General features: G+C 46.9%; 1 protein-coding gene across 24 annotated transcripts in view; it reads left to right on the plus strand.

Annotated features, from left to right (window-relative positions):
• The window catches only part of UBR4 (ubiquitin protein ligase E3 component n-recognin 4), a 139632-nt gene that overhangs the window by 108927 nt on the left and 9601 nt on the right, over positions 1–21104 (plus strand). For 23 of the 24 annotated variants that reach the window (XM_015441762.4, XM_015441781.4, XM_015441773.4 and 20 more), the window contains 15 exons: positions 2011–2132; positions 3091–3288; positions 3984–4064; positions 6379–6466; positions 7020–7147; positions 8043–8150; positions 8690–8809; positions 9570–9760; positions 10219–10392; positions 10792–10891; positions 14970–15188; positions 16014–16127; positions 17127–17269; positions 17670–17795; positions 19536–19730. In XM_015441762.4, the coding sequence (XP_015297248.2) occupies positions 2011–2132; positions 3091–3288; positions 3984–4064; positions 6379–6466; positions 7020–7147; positions 8043–8150; positions 8690–8809; positions 9570–9760; positions 10219–10392; positions 10792–10891; positions 14970–15188; positions 16014–16127; positions 17127–17269; positions 17670–17795; positions 19536–19730 (2107 nt within the window). Of the gene's footprint in view, positions 1–2010; positions 2133–3090; positions 3289–3983; positions 4065–6378; positions 6467–7019; positions 7148–8042; positions 8151–8689; positions 8810–9569; positions 9761–10218; positions 10393–10791; positions 10892–14969; positions 15189–16013; positions 16128–16934; positions 17270–17669; positions 17796–19535; positions 19731–21104 lie in introns of all 24 variants that reach the window. The other variant, XR_012425209.1, reaches the window with a different exon arrangement.

Genomic DNA, 21104 nt, shown 5'->3' on the forward strand with positions numbered 1-21104 from the left:
GTTTTTCTTCACTAGATGTGAATGTTTAATCAACCTGTTGAATTCTTGTAGTTCTAGATTTTATGGTCTCTTTTTTATTTATTTATTTATTTTTCGAGATCAAGTTTTGCTCTTGTTGCCCAGGCTGGAGTGGCTCACTGCAACCTCTGCCTCCCGGATTCAAGCGATTCTCCTGCCTCAGCCTCCCTGAGTAGCTGGGATTACAGGCATGCGCCACCATGCCCAGCTAATTTTGTATTTTTAATACAGATGGGGTTTCTCTATGTTGGTCAGGCTGGTCTCAAACTCCCAATATCAGATGATCCACTCGCCTTGGCCTCCCAAAGTGCTGAGATTACAGGTCTGAGGTCTCTTTTTAAAAATTCATATTTCCCTCCTTTATATGATCTATAAGCATATTAAACGTTTGTGTCTGATAATTGGAAAATTTGAGATATTTACAGGCCTGATTCTGCAGTTTGTTGTTTTGGCTCTTACTCATGATACCTTAAAGTCTTGTTGTGTTTTATGAGTTTTGACTGTGACCTCATATTTTTTAGCTTTATCTGTGGAAATTTTTTAGGACTGGGCCAAAGATGGGTTTCTCCAGAGAAGATAAAGCACTGCTTCTGTGAGGCAGTGCAGGGCACTGCTGTCCCAGTTCTGAGCCTCCGGATTTTCAGACCTCCTAGGTAGTGAGAGGTTTGAGCCGCAAACCCCTGTGAGGGGCAGCTCATGGCAAGTCTTCAGAGGAGATTTTTCCCTGCCACTTGATGGTGAAGTTTAAGGAAAGTCCATTTCCTCAGTTATTTGGTTGGGGGAAATGTATAGCTGATCTCTGCACCAAGGGTGTAGCTTTTTGGGGTACCATATTTGTATTTGTGGGGCATGGGGTTGGGGTTTTCTGTTAGACTCTTTGCCTCAGTGGATTCCGGGCTTTATCCACCTCTCAAATCTGGGCAGGGAATGGAAACCGAAGCTCAATGCAAAAACTGACTCGTGTTTTGCTTATCTCCCTGGCTTCCCGATTTCTCTTAGTTTTTGGCTTTTGGCTGTTCTGTGTTAGTGTGGCAGTTCACTGATACATTTTTATTCAACACTGTAGATTGTTTTTGAGTGGTGGAGAGTGAGGAGTAGGTCAGGGAACCTCGTTTGCCTTATTGCCCGAAATGGAACTCTTTCTGATGCCATTTTCATCGTGCCATACTGAACTGGTTTGTGACTTTGTCAGGGACCTTTACCTTTTTTTTTTTTTTTTTTAATTCAGACCCACCCAGGAATATAACAGTAGGACTTTTTTTTTTTTTTCTCTCTGCCGAAGTCTCACTCTGTCGCCCAGGCTGGGGTACAGTGGTGTGATCATGGCTCACTGTAACCTCTGCCTTCTGGGCTCAAACCATCCTCCCACCTCACCCTCCTAAGTAGCTGGGATTATAGGCATGTGGCACCACGCCCAGTTAATTTTTGTATTTTTTGTAGAGATGGCATTTTGCCACATTGCCTAGGCTAGTCTTCAACTTGTGAGCTCAAAGTGCTCACAAGACCTTATTTTTTAAAGACCGTATTTTCTCACCTTCATGTTACTTTAAGTTGTCTTTTTTTGCTTATAGAGGACATTCTACCTAATCTTTTAGAATGAAGCTAAAAACTATAACTTCCTTTTGATTTGACTGGAACACAGGATTATTTGACATTTTCTGAGTGCCTCTTTTGGGCAAGGAGATGCTAGTTAAATAAGGCACAGTCCCTCTCCTTGAGGAGGTTATATCCTTAGAGAGAGCAAGACATGTACACAGCCAACCACGATGAAGTGTGTGGACTTGGGTGTTATGGGTTTCAAACTGAATGTGGTCTGAGGATAAAATCAATCAGCATCAAATTTCCAATTTGAACTATTGATATTGCCATGTAGGGCATTTAAAGACTTACAGGCAGCAATAATTTGTCAGTGATGGTACTTCAATTAGAAGTCTCATTTCAGCTTCCATGGGAGAGGCTCTTTCCTAACTTGGCCACTTTGATTTCTGGCAGGTACAGAATCAGAAACCAAGGCCTTCATGGCTGTGTGCATTGAGACAGCCAAGCGCTACAATCTGGATGACTACCGGACCCCGGTGTTCATCTTCGAGAGGCTCTGCAGCATCATTTATCCTGTAAGCAGTGCGGTGCTTCCCATGGCTCTCGAGTGTCAGCACGGGCCACTTTGCCATGAAGCCTCTTGGTGATTCATTAAAGTTACGGGGAATTGTACCAGCTGTGGGCCACTTAGTCATTAGTGAAAGAAGATCCACCACCATAAAAGAGAAGCAACCTCATAATTTTCCTCTTGCTAACGATGGGACATTTAATGACCTTCCTTGGTCTTATGTCTTAGATTCAAGTAAAGAATCAGGTTCTTTTAAAAACTAGGTCTAACCTCCATTACCAAAATCCCATAGCATATCAATCCAACATGCTGTGGAAGAAGCAGTATTGAGCTAGAATATAAAGATGTTTTTACTCTCTTCCTTCTTTAGCTGCCCTGTATTTTGTGCACACGTGCAGCGTGTGTTTTTTTCCTAGCCTGAGTTGTGTAGAAGCACAGTATTATACATGAGAACCCTGCCTGCTATTGAGGAAGGATGAACACTAGTATCATGAAATGAGAGCTAGCAATGAGAGCTCATTGGGGGTGTGTACCTGAGTGTCATGTCCCATAGAGAAGCCCCTTTCTTGACTTCAGGGTCATCAGTGACAAAGTCCTCTGGCCCCAAATTGATTAGCATCACATGAGACCGGCGGGAGGAGGAAAGAAAGTCCCTCCTCGCACCTCTTCCCCCATTTCATTAATACATCTCTCATATGTCACTCCTTGTCTGCTGGTTTTGTTAGGCTTTATCTCCTAATTCACCCTGGGGTTTCAGGGGAGATGCTTGATATTTTAGACTACTTCAGTTAGTTTAGATTTTTGGAAGTACCTCTGAGTTTCCTGTCCTTTATATCTTTAAATGTTTAGGGGACTTGCTGAGTTTGGTGTGTTTTCTTCGAGCATCCATAGAACAAGGTAGCATGGTATAAATCTCCACCTCTGCCATCCCTTCTGATGCACCCACCCTTCTCTCTGTCCTCCAGGAGGAGAATGAAGTCACTGAGTTCTTTGTGACCCTGGAGAAGGATCCCCAACAAGAAGACTTCTTACAGGGCAGGATGCCTGGGAACCCGTATAGCAGCAATGAGCCAGGCATCGGGCCGCTGATGAGGGATATAAAGAACAAGATTTGCCAGGACTGTGACTTAGTGGCTCTCCTGGAAGATGACAGTGGCATGGAGGTAATGACCATAGGACAGTGCTGCCCACGTTTAAGATTAGGGGCTTCCTTCTAGTCTAACCAAATCCAGGTACTTCTTCCTAGTAGCTGATTAACTTGGGGCAGGTGGCCTTCAGTTTCCCCGCTCTATAAGTTGGGGTTAATGATTCCCACCTTTCTGCCTCACCTAATGCTAAGGTTAATAACCTGTAAAGGGCTCTGCCCAGTGCCTGGCAAGAAGTAAGCATATTGTTAGTGACTGTTGGTTGTAGTGGTGGTGGGTATTTATTATTATTGTTGCCTCTGGCAGAGACTTCTCAGTGAGTCTGAGTTACTGAACCCCTAAATATTGGCGTTTTACCCCCTGTGCAGGTTAATATCCCTGTGTCAGTTACTTTCTGGCAGACCCTTGAGGGTCTGACATTTTCACATAGTGAAAAGCCTTTTCTGGTGCTGAGCTTGCAGGAGAAGGTCCCCAGTGGGTGTGTCTAAGCTGGAGCCCATGTGTGGGTTAGGGATGTTTGCAGCCCCTGAAATTTGCACAAAATTCTGCGTGTTTTGCATACATGTGGATTTTTTAAAAGTGGGAGAGTTGGTAGGTCCATGACATATAAAAGTTATGAATTATGAGCCATTGCCATAAGGTGCCCTTTGCTCTTAGATTTTACTTGTCTTACAATTATTTGGAATAACAGTTTCACCTGCTTTTCTGTTCAGCTTCTAGTGAACAATAAAATCATTAGTTTGGACCTTCCTGTGGCTGAAGTTTACAAGAAAGTCTGGTGTACCACGAATGAGGTATGTGCCTGCTTTCTTGTTTGGAGGTGTGGTTTAACTTTTCTGACTTATGCAGACTTGTACCAGCAGGAGCCATTGTTCATCATCACTTACCTGGCTTGTAGCAGCTCTCTAAGGCTTTACTTTTCCTGTTTGGGGTTGTGTGGAGAAAAACCAATCATCTTGTTTTCCTTTGGAGGCATCTGACTAATGGAAGGATATTTAATGACCTTCATGAATCTTCAGGAAAGCAAAAGTATTTTGCTGGGCTGTGCAAGCTGTCAAACCCCAAGGACTGAAAACCAAGGGGTGTTGAAGGAGGCTCTGTGCTGGGAATGCTTGCTATCTTGTTCCCTTCAATATGGACACCTCTCAGCTGAGATTAGTTCTCAGCTTTTATGGGCCTGCTCACTTAGTAGAACATTTTTCTAGTAGCTGTGTCAAGGAGCATCATTTCTGTTTTACTAATTGGGGAATGGAGGCTCAAACAGGCAGTTGTTCTTGAGGAGGAGAAAAGGGAAATGAAGGAAGTCCAGCGCTCTGGGCCTTTTGGTCATCACTCGTGATGCTATTTGTCCACTTATGGATGTATTAGATGGTCCCCTTCACCTTTCCCTCCTTTTTTAGTCTCCATTCCTTCCTTTCCTCTCTTCCTGTTTCTTTTTCTTCGCCTCCATTTCTCTCTCCCACTGCCATTTCTTCCCTTCTCTTGTTTCTATTGGGAGGAGAGGTCTTTAGTACATGAATCAGATAAGTAACTTAATTACAGCAAACTAGTGTAGCTGGGATGCACAGCAAACTTTTCTAGACTTGGTCCCAAATACTTCTGTAGAGTTTGAGAAACTAAATTGGCAGTATACTATTTGTACATTTTGGTCTTTAATTTGTTACATATTTCCGCCTCTCTCCTTTCTTTTCTCCCACTGGGCTGGGAATCCTGGTCACTGTTGACTGTTGGTCTACTGCCAGTTGGGTCGGTGTTGCACTGTTGGCCGAGGGACAGGCAGAGAACTGTCCCAGCCAATACATCTTGTCACACACATTTTAGCATCAAAACAGAACAATACGGATTTAATCCCTGATGCACATAAAAAATTAAGACCAAGCTTCTGTGGGCACTGTTGTAAATGGTGGTAGTGAACCCACAGACTACACAAGGGTATCTCCCTTGAATGGTGAAGCAAGATAGAAGTTGAGAATCATTTGCCCCTCTCATTGATGTGCTTAATCCAGTTAGAAGTAGTTTTCTGGCAAAGTCCAGAGTTTGTGATAGCCTTTGTTCTGGGACTTCAGCTTCCCTTCTCTATCTTGCCCTCCTTTTCCCTGAGAAGCAGCCTACCTCTTTAGCTACTGACTAGAACCTGCTCTGTGTTCAGTGTCTGTGGTGGTACTCTCTCTGAGGAATTCTCACTGGGCTTCTGTAGCCAGAAACACTTCTGCAACTGGCCTTTCTGGCAGGTTGTCTTCCTCCAGGGTTTCCTGTCCTGAAGCTAAGCACAGACTTGGAGGCAGGCTGCTTGAATCAGTGTGCTACCAAATCCCCCAATGGATTTCATCGAGGGTCACTTTGAGCTCCAATTTCTAGTCTGCAAGATGAGAATAATATTAATATATGTGCTCAGTGCCAGAAATATAGTGAACTTTCCTGATCCTCCAATTTAGTGAAGTTGCTGTAATTTTGTCATTTATGAAAGACTTGATTCTTATTCCAGTCAGATTGTGGGTTTAGCTTAAAGAATTGTGGATGAACCCCCTCCTGGTATGGTTATATGAAGACGTCCGAATCTCTACAGGCAAAGATTGATGTACTCTCTTTTCCTGTTTTGATTCCCGAGGCTTGAGTCAACGCTCTTTGATTTAAATGGCCTTTCTTGTCCTGGGTAGTAGTCCCTATTGATAGGAGAGAGTTTCTACTCCTGAGGAAGGTCCAGGCTTGGAATTAGACCTCCGCTTATAGCTTGGTAACCTTGAACGAGCTGTGTAACCCTGTGTAAAAGGATCATATAAAGTACTTAATTAGCATAGGACCTGGAACAGAGTAAAACATTCAATAAATATTTGTTAAATTATTACATAGTGTTCTAATGAAATGGAAGGGGATAGTGTCTTTAAAATGTTTCATACAATGCCTAGCTTCTAGTAGACACAAAATAAAATTAGCGTTCTTTCCCCTAAGTGAATTGCTGTGCATTTGGATTCTAGATGCTGTGGTTGAGACCTTGTAGAAAAATAGAGGCTCTCCACATTGCTGGGGCTTTAAGCAGGACCAAGTATGGAGTCCTTTCCATTTGTCTGGGCCTGTTTCTAAGTACCTTTCTCCACTTTCTCTGCTCAGGGAGAGCCCATGAGGATTGTTTATCGTATGCGGGGGCTGCTGGGCGATGCCACGGAGGAGTTCATTGAGTCCCTGGACTCTACCACAGGTAGATCACAGACGGCGCTGCACATGGGATCTGAGTCTCGGGACTCATGAGCGGCTCACGCCCTGGGACTTAGGGGCATTCTCAGGAGCTTCTCTCTTGTACCTCTACATCAGAACTGTGGGGAGAGTGTTTCTTCAATTGAGGAAAAATAGAGGTGTCTGTGGCATGATGCAGATACCACTGAGGGTTAAACAAACAAACAAAAAAAAAAAACACCAGCAAACTTCTAGAGGAAAATGCAATTAACAGTAAACTGGAGTTCAGATTTATTTTTAACCCCCTCTTCCCCCCACTCCATTGATGGTATTGGTGCTCATACTTTGACATTTGAGTAAGCAATTTTAATTGACTTGAAACTTTGAAAAAGCTCCTACTGAGAGTGGGATAGTTTAGTATCATCCATCATTGACCCCTTTTATTGGCTGTGTCTTTATTGGAGATACGGAAAAGCGTTGTCAGCCATCAGCCAGGAAGAGGGCTGTCTTATCCTGGCCTATTTTATTCCCATCATCACCTTACCCTCCATTGTTGCTTGGCTTCTCTTCTCCCCTAGATGAAGAAGAAGACGAAGAAGAAGTGTATAAAATGGCTGGTGTGATGGCCCAGTGTGGGGGCCTGGAATGCATGCTTAACAGACTCGCAGGGATCAGAGATTTCAAGCAGGGACGCCACCTTCTAACAGTGAGTTGGGAGCAGCAAGGTGTGGGGGCCAGCCTTTCTGCACTGGGAGAGGCCCCTGTGGAAAGAAGCTGTGGCCACTGTGTCATTTTACCCTAGAGGGCAGCGTGGTGCCACGGAGCAGTGCGAGCCAGTAAAGGACCTGGCAGTTAGCACTACATTCTTAGGCATACCTCTTCCCGTCCTGCTGGCCCACTTCCCTTCTCTGATACCTCTTTATAGAGCCAGCATCTGACTGACTTTCCCCAAATAACTGCACTTGTGTTAACCATTATCATAGTTGTTGTTTTTAAAATGGATTTTATAATGTAACTCATTTCTTGCATTATAGGGTTTTATTTGGGTATTCATCCAACTAATCTCCTTAGCAAGGATTAGAGCATTCCAGAGAGGCACCACAAATATTATACTGTTATTTTCACTACCCCCCCCCCACTCCCCCAGGGTTTATGAGAATATGTAGTATTGTTATTATTTGCCTTTGTTTTAAATGACCTGTGTGGTTCTGAGCTCTCACAGGCCACGAGCTTTGGGATCATTCTCTTTACTATTAGTTTAGGGTCTGGATTGTTGCTGGGATTTCCCCCAAGACAACAAACAGAACATCACTTCTTCCATCAGGAACTGGTGTCACTGCCGTTGTATTAGAGATGGTAGAGACATATCCAGCCAATGGAGCTACCTCTGGAGACAACTGCTATTTAGAATAGCAGCCTAATGTGAGAGCGCAGCCATCTCACTGTGTCCCCTGAGGGGCCACTTCTCCCTCCTGTCCTCTTCGTTTCAGGAGGAGCCCTTGCTGATGGTGTAGACCCTGCTTAGACATCCCTTTCCTACTGGCCCCCACGTCCTACACTCTCATGTGGCCTCATGGGTTTTGACTGGCTTTTCTTGTCAGGTGCTACTGAAATTGTTCAGTTACTGTGTGAAGGTGAAAGTCAACCGGCAGCAACTGGTCAAACTGGAAATGAACACCTTGAACGTCATGCTGGGGACCCTAAACCTGGTAAGGAGCATGGGCTGCAGGTGAAGAAGTGTGGCCCTTGGAAGTCTGGGTGCGAAAGACATCTCAGTTCTGGGCTCAGATGAAATGGACTCACGGCCTCTTCAAGCCCTTCATCTCTCTGACTGACTGGTGCAGAGGCTTGGGTCATTCAGCTGCCCTTCTCCTCTGGCTGGCTCACCCCCTGCCCCCATGCTGCTGCCATGGCACCCAAGAGCTTCCTCGCTCCTTTCCTGAGTTCAGATCAGAGATAAGAGGAAGGCAGTCCCTTAAGCAGTCTAGACTACACACCAATGGGAAAGAAGTGCCCCTCTCCTTGGGGCGACAAAGAAAGAGATCTGGAACTTCATGTTTTCCCTGCCATCAAAAGCTCACATGCGTGTCTCCCTCTCAGAAGATGCATATACACGCACATTCATACACATGGTCATACACACATGGTTTCTGGGGAATAAGGCCATGAGGGCGTCCTTGAGAGCAGTTATCAGTGGTAAGTGGCTGTGGTCTTATTCTGAGAGTGACTGGGTCTCCTTCTCCTACAGGCCCTTGTAGCTGAACAAGAAAGCAAGGACAGTGGGGGCGCAGCTGTGGCTGAGCAGGTGCTTAGCATCATGGAGATCATTCTAGATGAGTCCAATGCTGAGCCCCTGAGTGAGGACAAGGTGAGTGAAGCCCAGCCCCTCCATCTGCAGGCACTGAGAGCCTGCGCTGTCTCATTGCCCACAACAGGCCTGTTAGTGTCTGGCTTAGCCCACTTGAGAATGACGGATCCTGCTTAAGCTTTGGAATGTCAGGACTCAACTAATGATGACATAATTGTATTAAAATCTGAAATCTTTGGATTCAGAGCAAGCACAATTGCTAAGGATAGTCTTTCACTCGAAAGCTGCTCATTAATGGAATCGTGGCATGTCCCAGTTGATAGGCAGGGGCTTTAGTCCAACCTTTCATTTCATTATTGAGGAATTGAACAGCCCACTTCATTTCCCTGGACTTGGCATTTCCTCAACTGTGGTACATAGTTGGTTACTGGTAGAATCAGGCCTAGAACCCAGGTCTCCAACTCCCAGAATTTCTCTCCACCTATTATACCTGTAATTTCCTCCATTCTTACTGGTGCTAATGATTTGGCTAGAGCTATGACCAAGTGAATGTCCAGCAGCCTGCATTCTCTTATAGGAAGGGAAAATTGTATTGGTATATTCTGACCACCTGAGACTATTAACAGGACTGTCTCAGAAATTTAGAAACGAATTTCTCAAGTGAAACTGTTTGTTATTCCCCAAGAAGTGCCAAGACACAGTTCTTCTAGGGGTACTCTTGATGACTCTGATGGAAATGCTGACTTTTAGGGCTCAGATGTTGCCTGCAGCCACAGTCCTGACTGCATTAATGGCATGTCCACCCTCTTTTCTGTTGCAGGGCAACCTCCTCCTGACAGGTGACAAGGATCAGCTGGTGATGCTCTTGGACCAGATCAACAGCACCTTTGTTCGCTCCAACCCCAGTGTGCTCCAGGGCCTGCTTCGCATCATCCCGTACCTTTCCTTTGGAGAGGTGGAGAAAATGCAAATCTTGGTGGAGCGATTCAAACCATACTGCAACTTTGATAAGTATGTTACTTGGATTTCATATAGTGAAGTGAGAGTCTCCACTAAAACCCTGAACTAGGGTTTTCTATTAGATTTTTCTATTAGAATTTCTATTAGATTTTTGTGTCCTCGTTTTGGCTTTTAAGGAGCTCAGTCTAGTTGGGAAGTGAATAGTTAGTACTATATTAGAGTAGCAGTTGGCTAGGCAGAGAAGGCAAAGTGGTTGGTGAGATAGGAGGAATATGACGAGATGGAGCCACGTGCGCGTCTATGTGAGTGCGAGAGAAGGCCGTGAGTGTGGGAGACATAGCAGGTAACAGGGAGAGTGGCGGGAGCCAGGGCAGATAGGACTTTGTGTCACATTAGGGAACTTAGCCTTGATCTTCTCTAGGCTGTTGACAGTTGTTAACCAAGAGGGTGACATGATTGGGTTTTGTCCTGCCTTTCATACCCTCAAACTCTTTGTTCTTTTCTCCTAGGTATGATGAAGATCACAGTGGCGATGATAAAGTCTTCCTGGACTGCTTCTGTAAAATAGCTGCTGGCATCAAGAACAACAGCAATGGGCACCAGCTGAAGGATCTGATTCTCCAGAAGGGGATCACCCAGAATGCACTTGACTACATGAAAAAGCACATCCCTAGCGCCAAGAAGTATGAAGCCCTCCTGCAGCAGGGCTGCTTTGCCTCCCCTTTGCCCTTTCCTTTTCCTTCTCCATCAGCATCTTGGTGTAAAGCTTCACGTATGCTCCTTGTCCTCCTTGGGGCCTCCCAACCCCTTCTGGAAACTATGTGGGTGACCAGACCAGTCAACCACTGCAGAGTCCTTGGGGCTTACGGGAAAAGGATGGCAACTTTTTGGTTTCTACTTAGAGTACTCACTTCTTTCTGGCTCTTCAGCTGAGCTGGGTGGTTCTATGTGATTCTTCATGACACTCGGAGAGGGTCACGATTAAACACTCTCTGGGGGTTTAAATAAGCCAGAGTCAACAACTGGTTTCTAGGTAGCCTTTGCTTCCCTGACCTGCTGATAAGCCTTCCTTTGCTTTGCAGTTTGGATGCTGACATCTGGAAAAAGTTTTTGTCTCGCCCAGCCTTGCCGTTTATCCTGAGGCTGCTTCGGGGCCTGGCCATGCAGCACCCTGCCACCCAGGTGGGTAGCCAGGACAGGTAGTGTGAGGGTACAGGTGTGCAAGTATAACCACCCTAGTTCACCTTGAGACATGACTTACCCTAATATATGAGACTCCTAGAGTAGAAGTGAGCCTCAGAAGTCATCTGCTTCATCTCTCTGTGTGCTGAGACAAGTAAGCTGTATTTGTGATTTCCTCATTCTTAAGTGGGGCTTCACTGTCTAATGGGTCAGCTGTGCAGCTGTTGAACTGTGAGGGATTGGCTGACCAGAGAGTAAAACACTTGGGTGTCTGGCCACAGTCACTAGGACACTTACATTACCATCACCTCTATTTTCTCTGCCTCAAGCAGCCAAACACCTTGTTCTTAGGCCCACCCATTCCACTCCGCAGCTCATTCCTGATTTCACCCCACGGGGCTGAGCGTTAACCTTTCACAAATCCTATCCTAACTGGCCCTGGATAGATGGCCAGGACTGGGTTTTTTTTTAAATTGAAGTTTTAATTTGGAGATTATTATAAATTCACATGCAGTTGTTAAGAAACAATACAGAGAAATCGTATGGGTCCTTTTCCCACTCTCCCCCAATGGTAACATGTGGAACCGGAACACACACCACAATCAGGATGTAGACATCGGTGCCGTCAGGACGCAGGGCAGTTCATCAGCACAAGGGTCCCTCTTGTTGGCCTTTCGTAGCCACATCCATCTTCCCCGACTCCCCTGCCACATGCCCCTGGCACCCACCGATCTGTTCTTCATTTCTGTAACTTTGTTATTTCAAGAATGTTGTAGAAATGCAGTTGTACAGTATGTAACCTTTTAGGATTGTCTCTTTTTTTTCGCAGCATGATTTTCTGGAGTTTCATCCAGATTTGTTTAACTGTTCACCCATTAAAGGACACCTGGATTGTTGCCAGTTTTTGGCTGTTATTTATAAAGCTGCCATGAACACTTGTGTGCAGGTTTTTGTGTGAATATAAGTTTTCATTTTTCTGGGATAAATGCCCAAGAGTGTAGTTACTGGGTTGTATAGTAGTTAAGTATTTTGTTTATAAGAAGCTGCCAAACTGTTCTCTAGAGTAGCTACAGCATTTTACATTTCCCTGAAAATGTATGGCTGCTCCAGTTTCTCTGCGTCTTAGCCAGCATTTGGTGACTATTTTTAGTTTGAGCTGTTTGGTAGATGTGCAGTGATTCCATCTGGTTCCATGTTTTCTAGTGGTTCATGATGTTGAATGTCTTTTCATGTGCCCTGTTTATCTTCAGTGAAATGTCTGTTCATGTCTTTTGCCCAATTTCTAACTGGATTGTTTGTTTTTTAATGTTGACTTTTGAGAGTCCTCAGCATTGCATTTCTTTCTATTTGTAGTGTTCTGCATTGAAAATAGTTCCACTGTCTCATTTGGTCGTCTGTTCTGGTAATTCATTCCAAAAACATGGCAACTTGAGTACAGGAAAGTTTCTTCACTGTGTCTCACTGAAATTCCTTTTCTAAGCTTTTGTTCAACTCAGTGGAGTCATAATTAGTATATATTTGTGGAGATACTTTTTCCTGCATAGGAATTGCACATGTATTGTTTTCCATATCCTTGTAACATCTCTATTTTGTATATGGATAAATCAAAGAACACGGTTGTGATTCGGCCAAAGGCAACACAATGAGTTTGGAACTCAAAGTCAGCTGATTTCCAGGCTTATTCTTCTTCTTCTTCTTTTTTTTTTTTTTTTTTTTTTTTTTTTTTGAGATGGAGTTTTCCTGTTGTCACCCAGGCGGGAGTGCAGTGGCACGATCTCGGCTCACTGCAACCTCCGCCTCCCGGGTTCAAGCGATTCTCCTGTCTCAGTCTCCCCAGTAGCTGGGACTACAGGCACCTGCCACCATACCTGGCCAATTTTTTGTGTTTTTAGTAGAGATGGGGTTTCACCATGTTGGCCAAGCTAGTCTCCAACTCCCGACCTCAGGTGATCCACTCGCCTCAGCCTCCCAAAGTGCTGGAATTACAGGCATGAGCCATTGTGCCTGGCCTTCCAGGCTTATTCTTAGTTACAAAATTGAATTACTTTCTTTAGAATAAGGCTTTATCTAGTTAGATACTTGGCATTTATGCTATGGCCATTCATTTTTCTTTCAACATATATTGTTGTGTAGCTGGTCCTGTGTTAGACCGAGGAGACAGTCGCCGTCTGTGCCTGTTGGGAGCTTACTGTCTGGTGGAAGATACAGCCAAATACAGAGTAATAACTAAACAGTGAGATAGACGCAGTGTGGAAGGGACTGGGGCCTAAGGAAAGAGGAGTGTTAAGTAGAGGGCATGGCACCTGCAAAGGCTCAGAGGCCAAAGAGCGCTTAAAGCCTTCCAAGAATTGAAAGCAGCTGCAGTGGGAGGCGAGGCATGGCGAGAGCTGCCGATGGAGACCCGAGCAGGGCCAAGGCATGTTCTTTCTCCCGGAAGAGGAGTATGGGTTTTCTCTTGAGGGCAGTGCCCCGGCCGTATTTTAGAGAGTGGATTCAAAGGAGGTGAGATTCGAGGTAGGAAGAACAGTTGACAGGCTTTTATTGTAATTGAAGTGAGAGAAATGGTGGCCTGAACTAGCTCACGGATAGATTCAACAGAGATTGAGCTGGGAGGAAGAATAAATGGGATTTGGAGAGTGACTGAATGTGAGAAGCGAAGAAGCTGGATGAATCAAGAACCCTGCTCGGTGATCGAGACCATCCTGCCTAACATGGTGAAACCCCGTCTCTATTAAAAATACAAAGATTAGCTGGACGTGTTGGTCGTGCCTGTAGTCCCAGCTACTCAGGAGGCTGAGGCAGGAGAATGGCGTGAACCCAGGAGGCGGAGCTTGCAGTGAACCGAGATCACACCATTGCACTGCAACCTGGGCGACAGAGTGAGACTCCGTCTCAAAAAAAAAGAACCCTGCTCAGTTTCTGGACTGAGTGATGAGGTGAATGGTGGTGCCACTGAGATGGAGAAGATCAGAGGTTTGCAAGTAAGGTGGAGGAGAGTTCATTAGACTATGCTATGAATGTATGGTCTGTCCTATTAATAACTAGAATGTAAGTTAAATGAGGGCAAGGTCTTTGTTTTCCCAGCACCAAAAACATGTGCAAGCATGCACACACAGTAAACAGCCAGAATGTTGAGTTTGGGAAACCTGTGGAAAAGCTCAGTACGAGTTGAAATATGGGCTTAGCATTTAGGAGCATGAGACATGAGGGAATAGGTAATTTTGCTGAGACACAGATATCGGAAGCAGACTTACTGTGAGAACAGATTTATGAGCTGCTGAGTGATCTACTGGCTGTGTTGTTTTCAGCCTGTCATCTCATATGTAGTAATTGCTGTCAAGTCACTTGTGACACGGTGGTGAGGATTTCAGGGATGTGGTGATATTTCTCAGTGAGCTCACCTGGAGCGCTTTTTCCAACTACACCTGCCTTTAGCCTTCTGATGTTCTCCACCCCTGTTTATTGCGTGGCCCTATATGTAGTGACTTCCAGCTTTTTCAGGCACAGAGGTTTCTTGTTAATATCTTTTTTGTGGTTTAAGTTTTTAATGTCCATACCTGCTTGTAGTCATTGCACCTCTAGTATCCCTAGCCTGAGAAAACTGTGCTCCTAGGTTTGGTGGACCCAGGGGCTCCCAGGTGGATAACTTAGGCAGGTCCTTATGAGAACATCCAGCGCCTGCTTTGGCTGGTGAGTTCACCATTTAGGACTCGTCAGGTGCTGCTGCTTGTCTTACCAGAATAAGGGAATCTTCTCCTGACCCCTTTCCACATCCTCTGTGATGGATGCTTTGCATATGTTATCTAGTTTTCAGTCATCACAGCAACCCTTGCATTATCCCCATTTTATAGATGGAAACACTGAGCTTAGAGCATAGGAACTGGTCAGAGGCAGTAGCAGAGCCAAACCCTCTTCCATTTGTCTGTCTGTCAAAGTGTGGAATCAAAGGACGTGATTGCAGCTGAGCGGGTGACATGAGATCGTGCACAGTGGTTGAGTTTCTAAACCTTTAAGCTCCCGGGGAGAAGGTTTGTCTACGTAATTGGAGGCATGAGTCTCTCTGGTCTCTTATTGGCAGATTCTGATTGGAACTGACTCCATCTCGAACCTACATAAGCTGGAGCAGGTGTCCAGTGATGAGGGCATTGGGACCCTGGCAGAGAACCTGCTGGAAGCCCTGCGGGAACACCCTGACGTAAACAAGAAGATTGACGCAGCCCGCAGGGAGACCCGGGCAGAGAAGAAGCGCATGGCCATGGCGATGAGGCAGAAGGCCCTGGGCACCCTGGGCATGACGGTAAAGCTACCTCCCAGAGTCCCCATGTTTCTGCCCACACTTTGATGAGGAGGTGGCCATGGGACAGCCCTGGGGTTGGCCATGGGGAAAGAGAAGGCTGGACAGAGGAGGAGGAAGGAACTAGGTGTGGTCGACCCTCTCAGAGGTGGGACTGCTATTGTTCTATCATACAGATGAGACTCGGAGTAAGTGACTTACGAAGTTTACCAGAACAGTAAGCCGGTGATAAGAGCCATTGTTTATTGAGGACTTATTTAAGCCCTCAAGTTGTTCTAGGAGGTGGATATTGTTATACCCATTTTCCAGATGAAGTAACTGAAACTGAGAGGTGAAGTAAATAGGCCAAGGCACATAACTAATCAGTGGTTGACACAAAGGGCTCTGTGCTCTTCTAACTGTCCCACCTTGGAGGAAGCAGAGTCCTACAAGCTCCTTCTCCAAAGCACAGACTTGAGTGTCAGCAGTTGAAAAGCTCACGTGGGAACAGTGAATGAATCAGTGGGACAGCCCCTGGAAGCTGAGACTTGGCATTGCTGGCACAAAGATGCTGGCACGAAGAAAGGGGGCTTTTCTGATGGCAGGTGGCACGTTGCCAGGGCTCCAGCTGGATGATTTCCTTTGCTTCAGTGGCTCCTGTAGGAAGAGAGAATAGCAGAAGGGCCTGGGTCTTTATCCTCATTAGAAGACAGCTCAAGGGCTTTCTTTTCATGCACCTGTCCTTTTAGTGGAGGTAGAAAGTTAGCCCTGTTCCTGAGCATCCCCAGGCTAGGGTGGGAGAGGGTGTATGGAAATCCCCCTTGACATGCCGCTGGGGTTCCCCTACAGACAAATGAAAAGGGCCAGGTCGTGACCAAGACGGCACTCCTGAAGCAGATGGAAGAGCTGATCGAGGAGCCCGGCCTCACGTGCTGCATCTGCAGGGAGGGATATAAGTTCCAGGTACAGCTGCGGGGCTGCGGTCGGTCCTGAGGGCCCAGCCTGGCCCCTTGTTCTAGGTAGCATCCCCCTCCTCTCCAGGCCATTTTGTTCTTAGCTAGGCAAGGTCAAGGCCTGCATCTTAGGAGATTAACAAAAGGACCAGCTGTCCTCTTTAGAGGCAGGAAGGCAAACTCATCCGAACTTTAGACTTTGTTATCTTTATCATTATCATCATGACAAATGCTACTGATTGTATTCTTCCTGTATGTGAGGCCTCATGCTCAGAGCTTTGTGTAAACTGGATAATTTTATTTAAACCTGTAAAAAGTCTCAGCTTGTGGTTAAGCAAACAAAGGTCACATGGCAGAGCCAGAATTCCAGCCTAGGCTTCTCAGACTCCAGACCTGGGCTTTTAAAAACACGACATGCTGCCTCTATTCAGAATAACTGGGGAGAAAATTAGAACTTTCTTGGCTTATCCAAACTAGATTCCACCTGAAAGGAGCAGAGCAGCCAGTGACCTGCTGGCTCTCCTGAAGGCTCAAAGGTGGCCTCTTCTCTCCAGCTTGAACTTAACTGCTCAGAACACAGGCTGTGGAAGGGCAGGTGCCTGGACCACAGGGCTCGTTAGTTCTGTATAGTGCAGGTTCCTCAGAGCTGCCTGGCAGGTTTTGAAAAGCAAGGGAATATCGAGAAGTCACTTCTGCATTTTCAGACAGATGAAGCACAAAGTAAAGAAAGATGGCCGAGGCTTGCTAATGTGTCTGCCTCTACATCTGCACCGCATCCCCTTCTTACTGGTTGCTCCCATAATCCTCATTTCACTAGGGCTGCGCCCAGCCAAGTGCTTCACCAACAGACTGAGGAACTGGCCTCATCTGCTCTTCTGAACTTCCCTAGCGAGAGCAACATGAACCCCAAGGCATTGTCCAAGAAGGGCGACAGTTCCCCTCTGCTCTGCTTCCCCTGAGCCTGACTTGGAGTTTCTCCTCTCCTCTCCTTATGTTGTCATCTTTGCAGCCCACAAAGGTCCTGGGCATTTATACCTTCACGAAGCGGGTAGCCTTGGAGGAGATGGAGAATAAGCCCCGGAAACAGCAGGGCTACAGCACCGTGTCCCACTTCAACATTGTGCACTACGACTGCCACCTGGCTGCTGTCAGGTAGGCCCTGGCTCTTGCGGGAAGGCTCCTTCAGTAGGCCTGCCTGTGGGCCTGGAGTGGGTGGGACTGCCATCCTCGTGGTTTTAAATCTGCTCCTTAGGGTCTGGGGAGTAGGGTGTTCTGCCTGACACCATATAGGTCCCCAAGCAGTTATTTGAATGATAGGAAAATATGCTTTGGCCTGGGCCCAAGGCTGGTGAGAGCAGCCCTGCCTACCGCCGTCAGCAAAGCCAGCATGTACCACATTGAGGCTACAAATGGCAAATTCTCTTCGCAGGGTCAGGAGCCCGGGCTGACTGACTTCTTAGTGTTGGCACGCCCCCACCCCCACCCCCGCCCAGGTGCCTGGTGGCCACCTTAATTCCAGCAGTCGCTTGTCCCTGCTCTCCTCCCTATCCAGGTTGGCTAGAGGCCGGGAAGAGTGGGAAAGTGCCGCCCTGCAGAATGCCAACACCAAGTGCAATGGGCTCCTTCCAGTCTGGGGGCCTCACGTCCCTGAATCAGCTTTTGCCACTTGCTTGGCAAGGTGAGTGTTGAGTATTTTTCCATGGTGGGATGGAGGGGATTTGCAGGGGATGGAACAAGACCTGCTATCAACCCAATCCCTGGTGACACCATTTCCTGTTACCTGCTTTGGGAATCCATGTCTGTCTGGTGACTGGGGAACTGTCCAGAGCAGACAGGGTGGGGGATGGAGGCTTACTCAAGGGGTGACCTGACATGGCCTGCCACAGGGTAGGAGGAACCAGCACCCTCAGCTTACCGGGCACCAGATGAAATTTCTGGGTCTTCACTATGCCTTTGCTTATCTTATGACATAAGATAAGATGTAGGACCCTGACTTGGTCCTTGAGGCCAGAATTTGAGTTCACTTCTACAGCGTGTGGCTCTGAGGTTTAAATAATGAAACTGGCTTAGTGGCAGAGGGGATGCTGGGCTCCTTAGAAGGCCTCCCTGGTCCTGAAAACTCGGATAAGAATAGCTAAAGCATCTGTGAGGTCCTCATGTCTTGCTGATGCCTTGTGGAGTGGTGCCCCACCCCAAGTCCTGTTTTAAAGCTTAGAGATAAAACCATGCCTGTCAATAAAACAGGCAGCTGACAGTGATAGCGGGCAGCATGTTGAAATGCTTAACCTGTGTTCTTTTGTTTTGAGACAGAGTTTTGCTCTTGTCACCGAGGCTGGAGTGCAATGGCGTGATCTTGGCTCACTGCAGCCTCCACCCCCCAGGTTAAAACGATTCTCCTGCCTCAGCCTCCCAAGTACCTGGAATTACAGGTGCCTGCCACCACGCCCAGCTAATTTTTTTTTTTTTTTTTGAGACGGGCGTCTTGCTCTGTCGCCCAGGCTGGAGTGCAGTGGCCAGATCTCAGCTCACCACAAGCTCCACCTCCCAGGTTCACGCCATTCTCCTGCCTCAGCCTCCCGAGTAGCTGGGACTACAGGTGCCCGCCACCTTGCCGGGCTAGTTTTTTGTATTTTTTAGTAGAGACGGGGTTTCACCATGTTAGCCAGGATGGTCTCGATCTCCTGACCTCGTGATCCACCCGTCTTGGCCTCCCAAAGTGCTGGGATTACAGGCTTGAGCCACCGCGCCTGGCCACCCAGCTAATTTTTGTTTTGGTAGAGACAGGGTTTTGCCATGTTGGCCAGGCTGGTCTCGAACTCTTGACCTCAGGTGATCCACCTGCCTCGGCCTCTCAAAGCGCTGGGATTACAGGTATGAGCGCCCCCGCCCGGCCAGGCATGTATTCTTGTATACATTGTACAGGTGAGATGCAGAGTTTGAGCAACTTGCTCGAGGTCACCCAATTAATAAGAGGCATAGCCCAGATAGATGGGAACGTGTATTGACAAAGGGGAAAAAATGCCTTTGTTTGGAGATTGAAGAGCTCATTCTTATGGACAGATCACTTTGTCAGTCAGAATGGATGAGTTCTACATTTCTTCCTCCAAAATGTACTTCACTTGCAGCCACGGTATGTCCTACAACATTGGTCCATTAAGAAATGGGCCCCCAGGAGTGGTGGGCTCTCATCAAAACTTGGAGAGTGTCACATTCAGTCACTGCAGAAATGAAAATGTCCTATGGCCTTGTCATCCTGCTGGCCCCAGCCTTGGCCTCAACTTTCCCTTTTATTCTTGTCTCCATTTGCAAACCTTTGCAGCTATCAGGCCCGGGAGTATTGGAAGGAGGCTCCATCTCCCAAACTGGGTTTTCACCAGGAACTACTTCCATTTCATTGTTTGTTCTGCTTCCCCTCTAGACACAACACTTACCTCCAGGAATGCACAGGCCAGCGGGAGCCCACGTACCAGCTCAACATCCACGACATCAAACTGCTCTTCCTGCGCTTCGCCATGGAGCAGTCGTTCAGCGCAGACACCGGCGGGGGCGGCCGGGAGAGCAACATCCACCTGATCCCGTACATCATTCACACTGTGCTTTACGTCCTGAACACGTCAGTACCCTGTGTCCCAGGGGTGGCATCTTGCACACCTACCCTGCATCCCTCTGCCCGAGATCCCTCAGCTTCTTCATAGCCTTTCTTGCTAGTTCCAGAGCAAGTGTCTGGCCTGAGGCAGCCTTTTTGCCGAGGTGGGGATCCTCATCTGCGTTCTTTTAGGGCCACGCAGAAAAAGCAATAAAGGGAACTTCCTTCCCCCAAACTGCCCTGTCTCCCACCATGGGCAGCCCAAAGACCACATCCTTGGACTGACCTTCAGCTCATAGGCGAGCAGAAAATGGGAAAAGTCAGGCCACTGAAGCCTCTACTTCGATGCAGCTGCTACTTCTACTTTCCAGACTGTTCTCTTGAATAGGGGGAGGCCACAGGTTGGAGCTGCACCCACATCATTAGTCAAGGGCATATGGTTTGTTACAGGTGATGGTTTCCCATCAAGGGGATGCAGCAAAGCTAAGGACCAGTTCATAAATGGAAAACTGGATTTGTTATCCCTGTTTTCTCTACACTGGGTAATGCTTCTGGCAAGTGTGAAGGGAAAGGGAATGTTCAAGATTATCTGGGAAAGTCAACCGACAAGGAAGGCAGCCAGGAAAAAAAAGAGATTGGTAGTTTTATCCATATGCACATTATGGGACAGTTAGGTTGGTACCTGGAAATATAATTTTAAAGAAGCTCTTAGGCCAGGCACGGTGGCTCGCGCCTGTCATCCCAGCACTTTGGGAGGCCAAGGTGCTGAGCCCAGCCTAGGCAACATAGTAAGACTCTGTCTTATTAAAAAACAAATTGTTTTAAATTAGCCAGACACACACCTGTAGTCCCAGCTATTCGGGAGGCTGAGGTGAGAGGATGGCTTGAGCCAAGGAGGTTGAGGCTGAAGCGAGTCGTGATCACACCACTGCACTCCAGCCTGTGCGACAGAGCAAGACCATGTCTCAAAGAAAAAAAAAATTAGGAGATTGACTATCCTTTAGCTCTTCCATTTAATTCACTGTTTCATGCTTCTAGGCCCCATCTCCTAGCAAGAGGCTTACAGTTCCCTGTTGAAAGGTTGTGTATAGCTCACCCCGGGTAGCTGCAGCACAGTTTAGGCAACAGGACAGTCCATCTCTTGTCTTCTCTGGTTCTTTCTCTTCAACAATGTTATTTTTTCCTTCCCTCCCGTTTCCTTGTGAGATAAAAGGCTGACCTCGAGACCACAGGCTTCATTGTTAAAACATGCAGGGGCAGGTTGACATCAGTACATTACATCATCTGCTGAACTGCTTAGACTGGCGGGAGCAGCACCCGGGCAGCACTGATGGCACAGACCTTCCCACTGTCCAAATGTCGCTCCTTCTCAGTGGTCCTGGGGCCCTGGACAGAGCCCTG

This window comes from Macaca fascicularis, chromosome 1 (genome assembly GCF_037993035.2).
Source record: "Macaca fascicularis isolate 582-1 chromosome 1, T2T-MFA8v1.1".
Taxonomy (NCBI): Eukaryota; Metazoa; Chordata; class Mammalia; order Primates; family Cercopithecidae; genus Macaca; species Macaca fascicularis.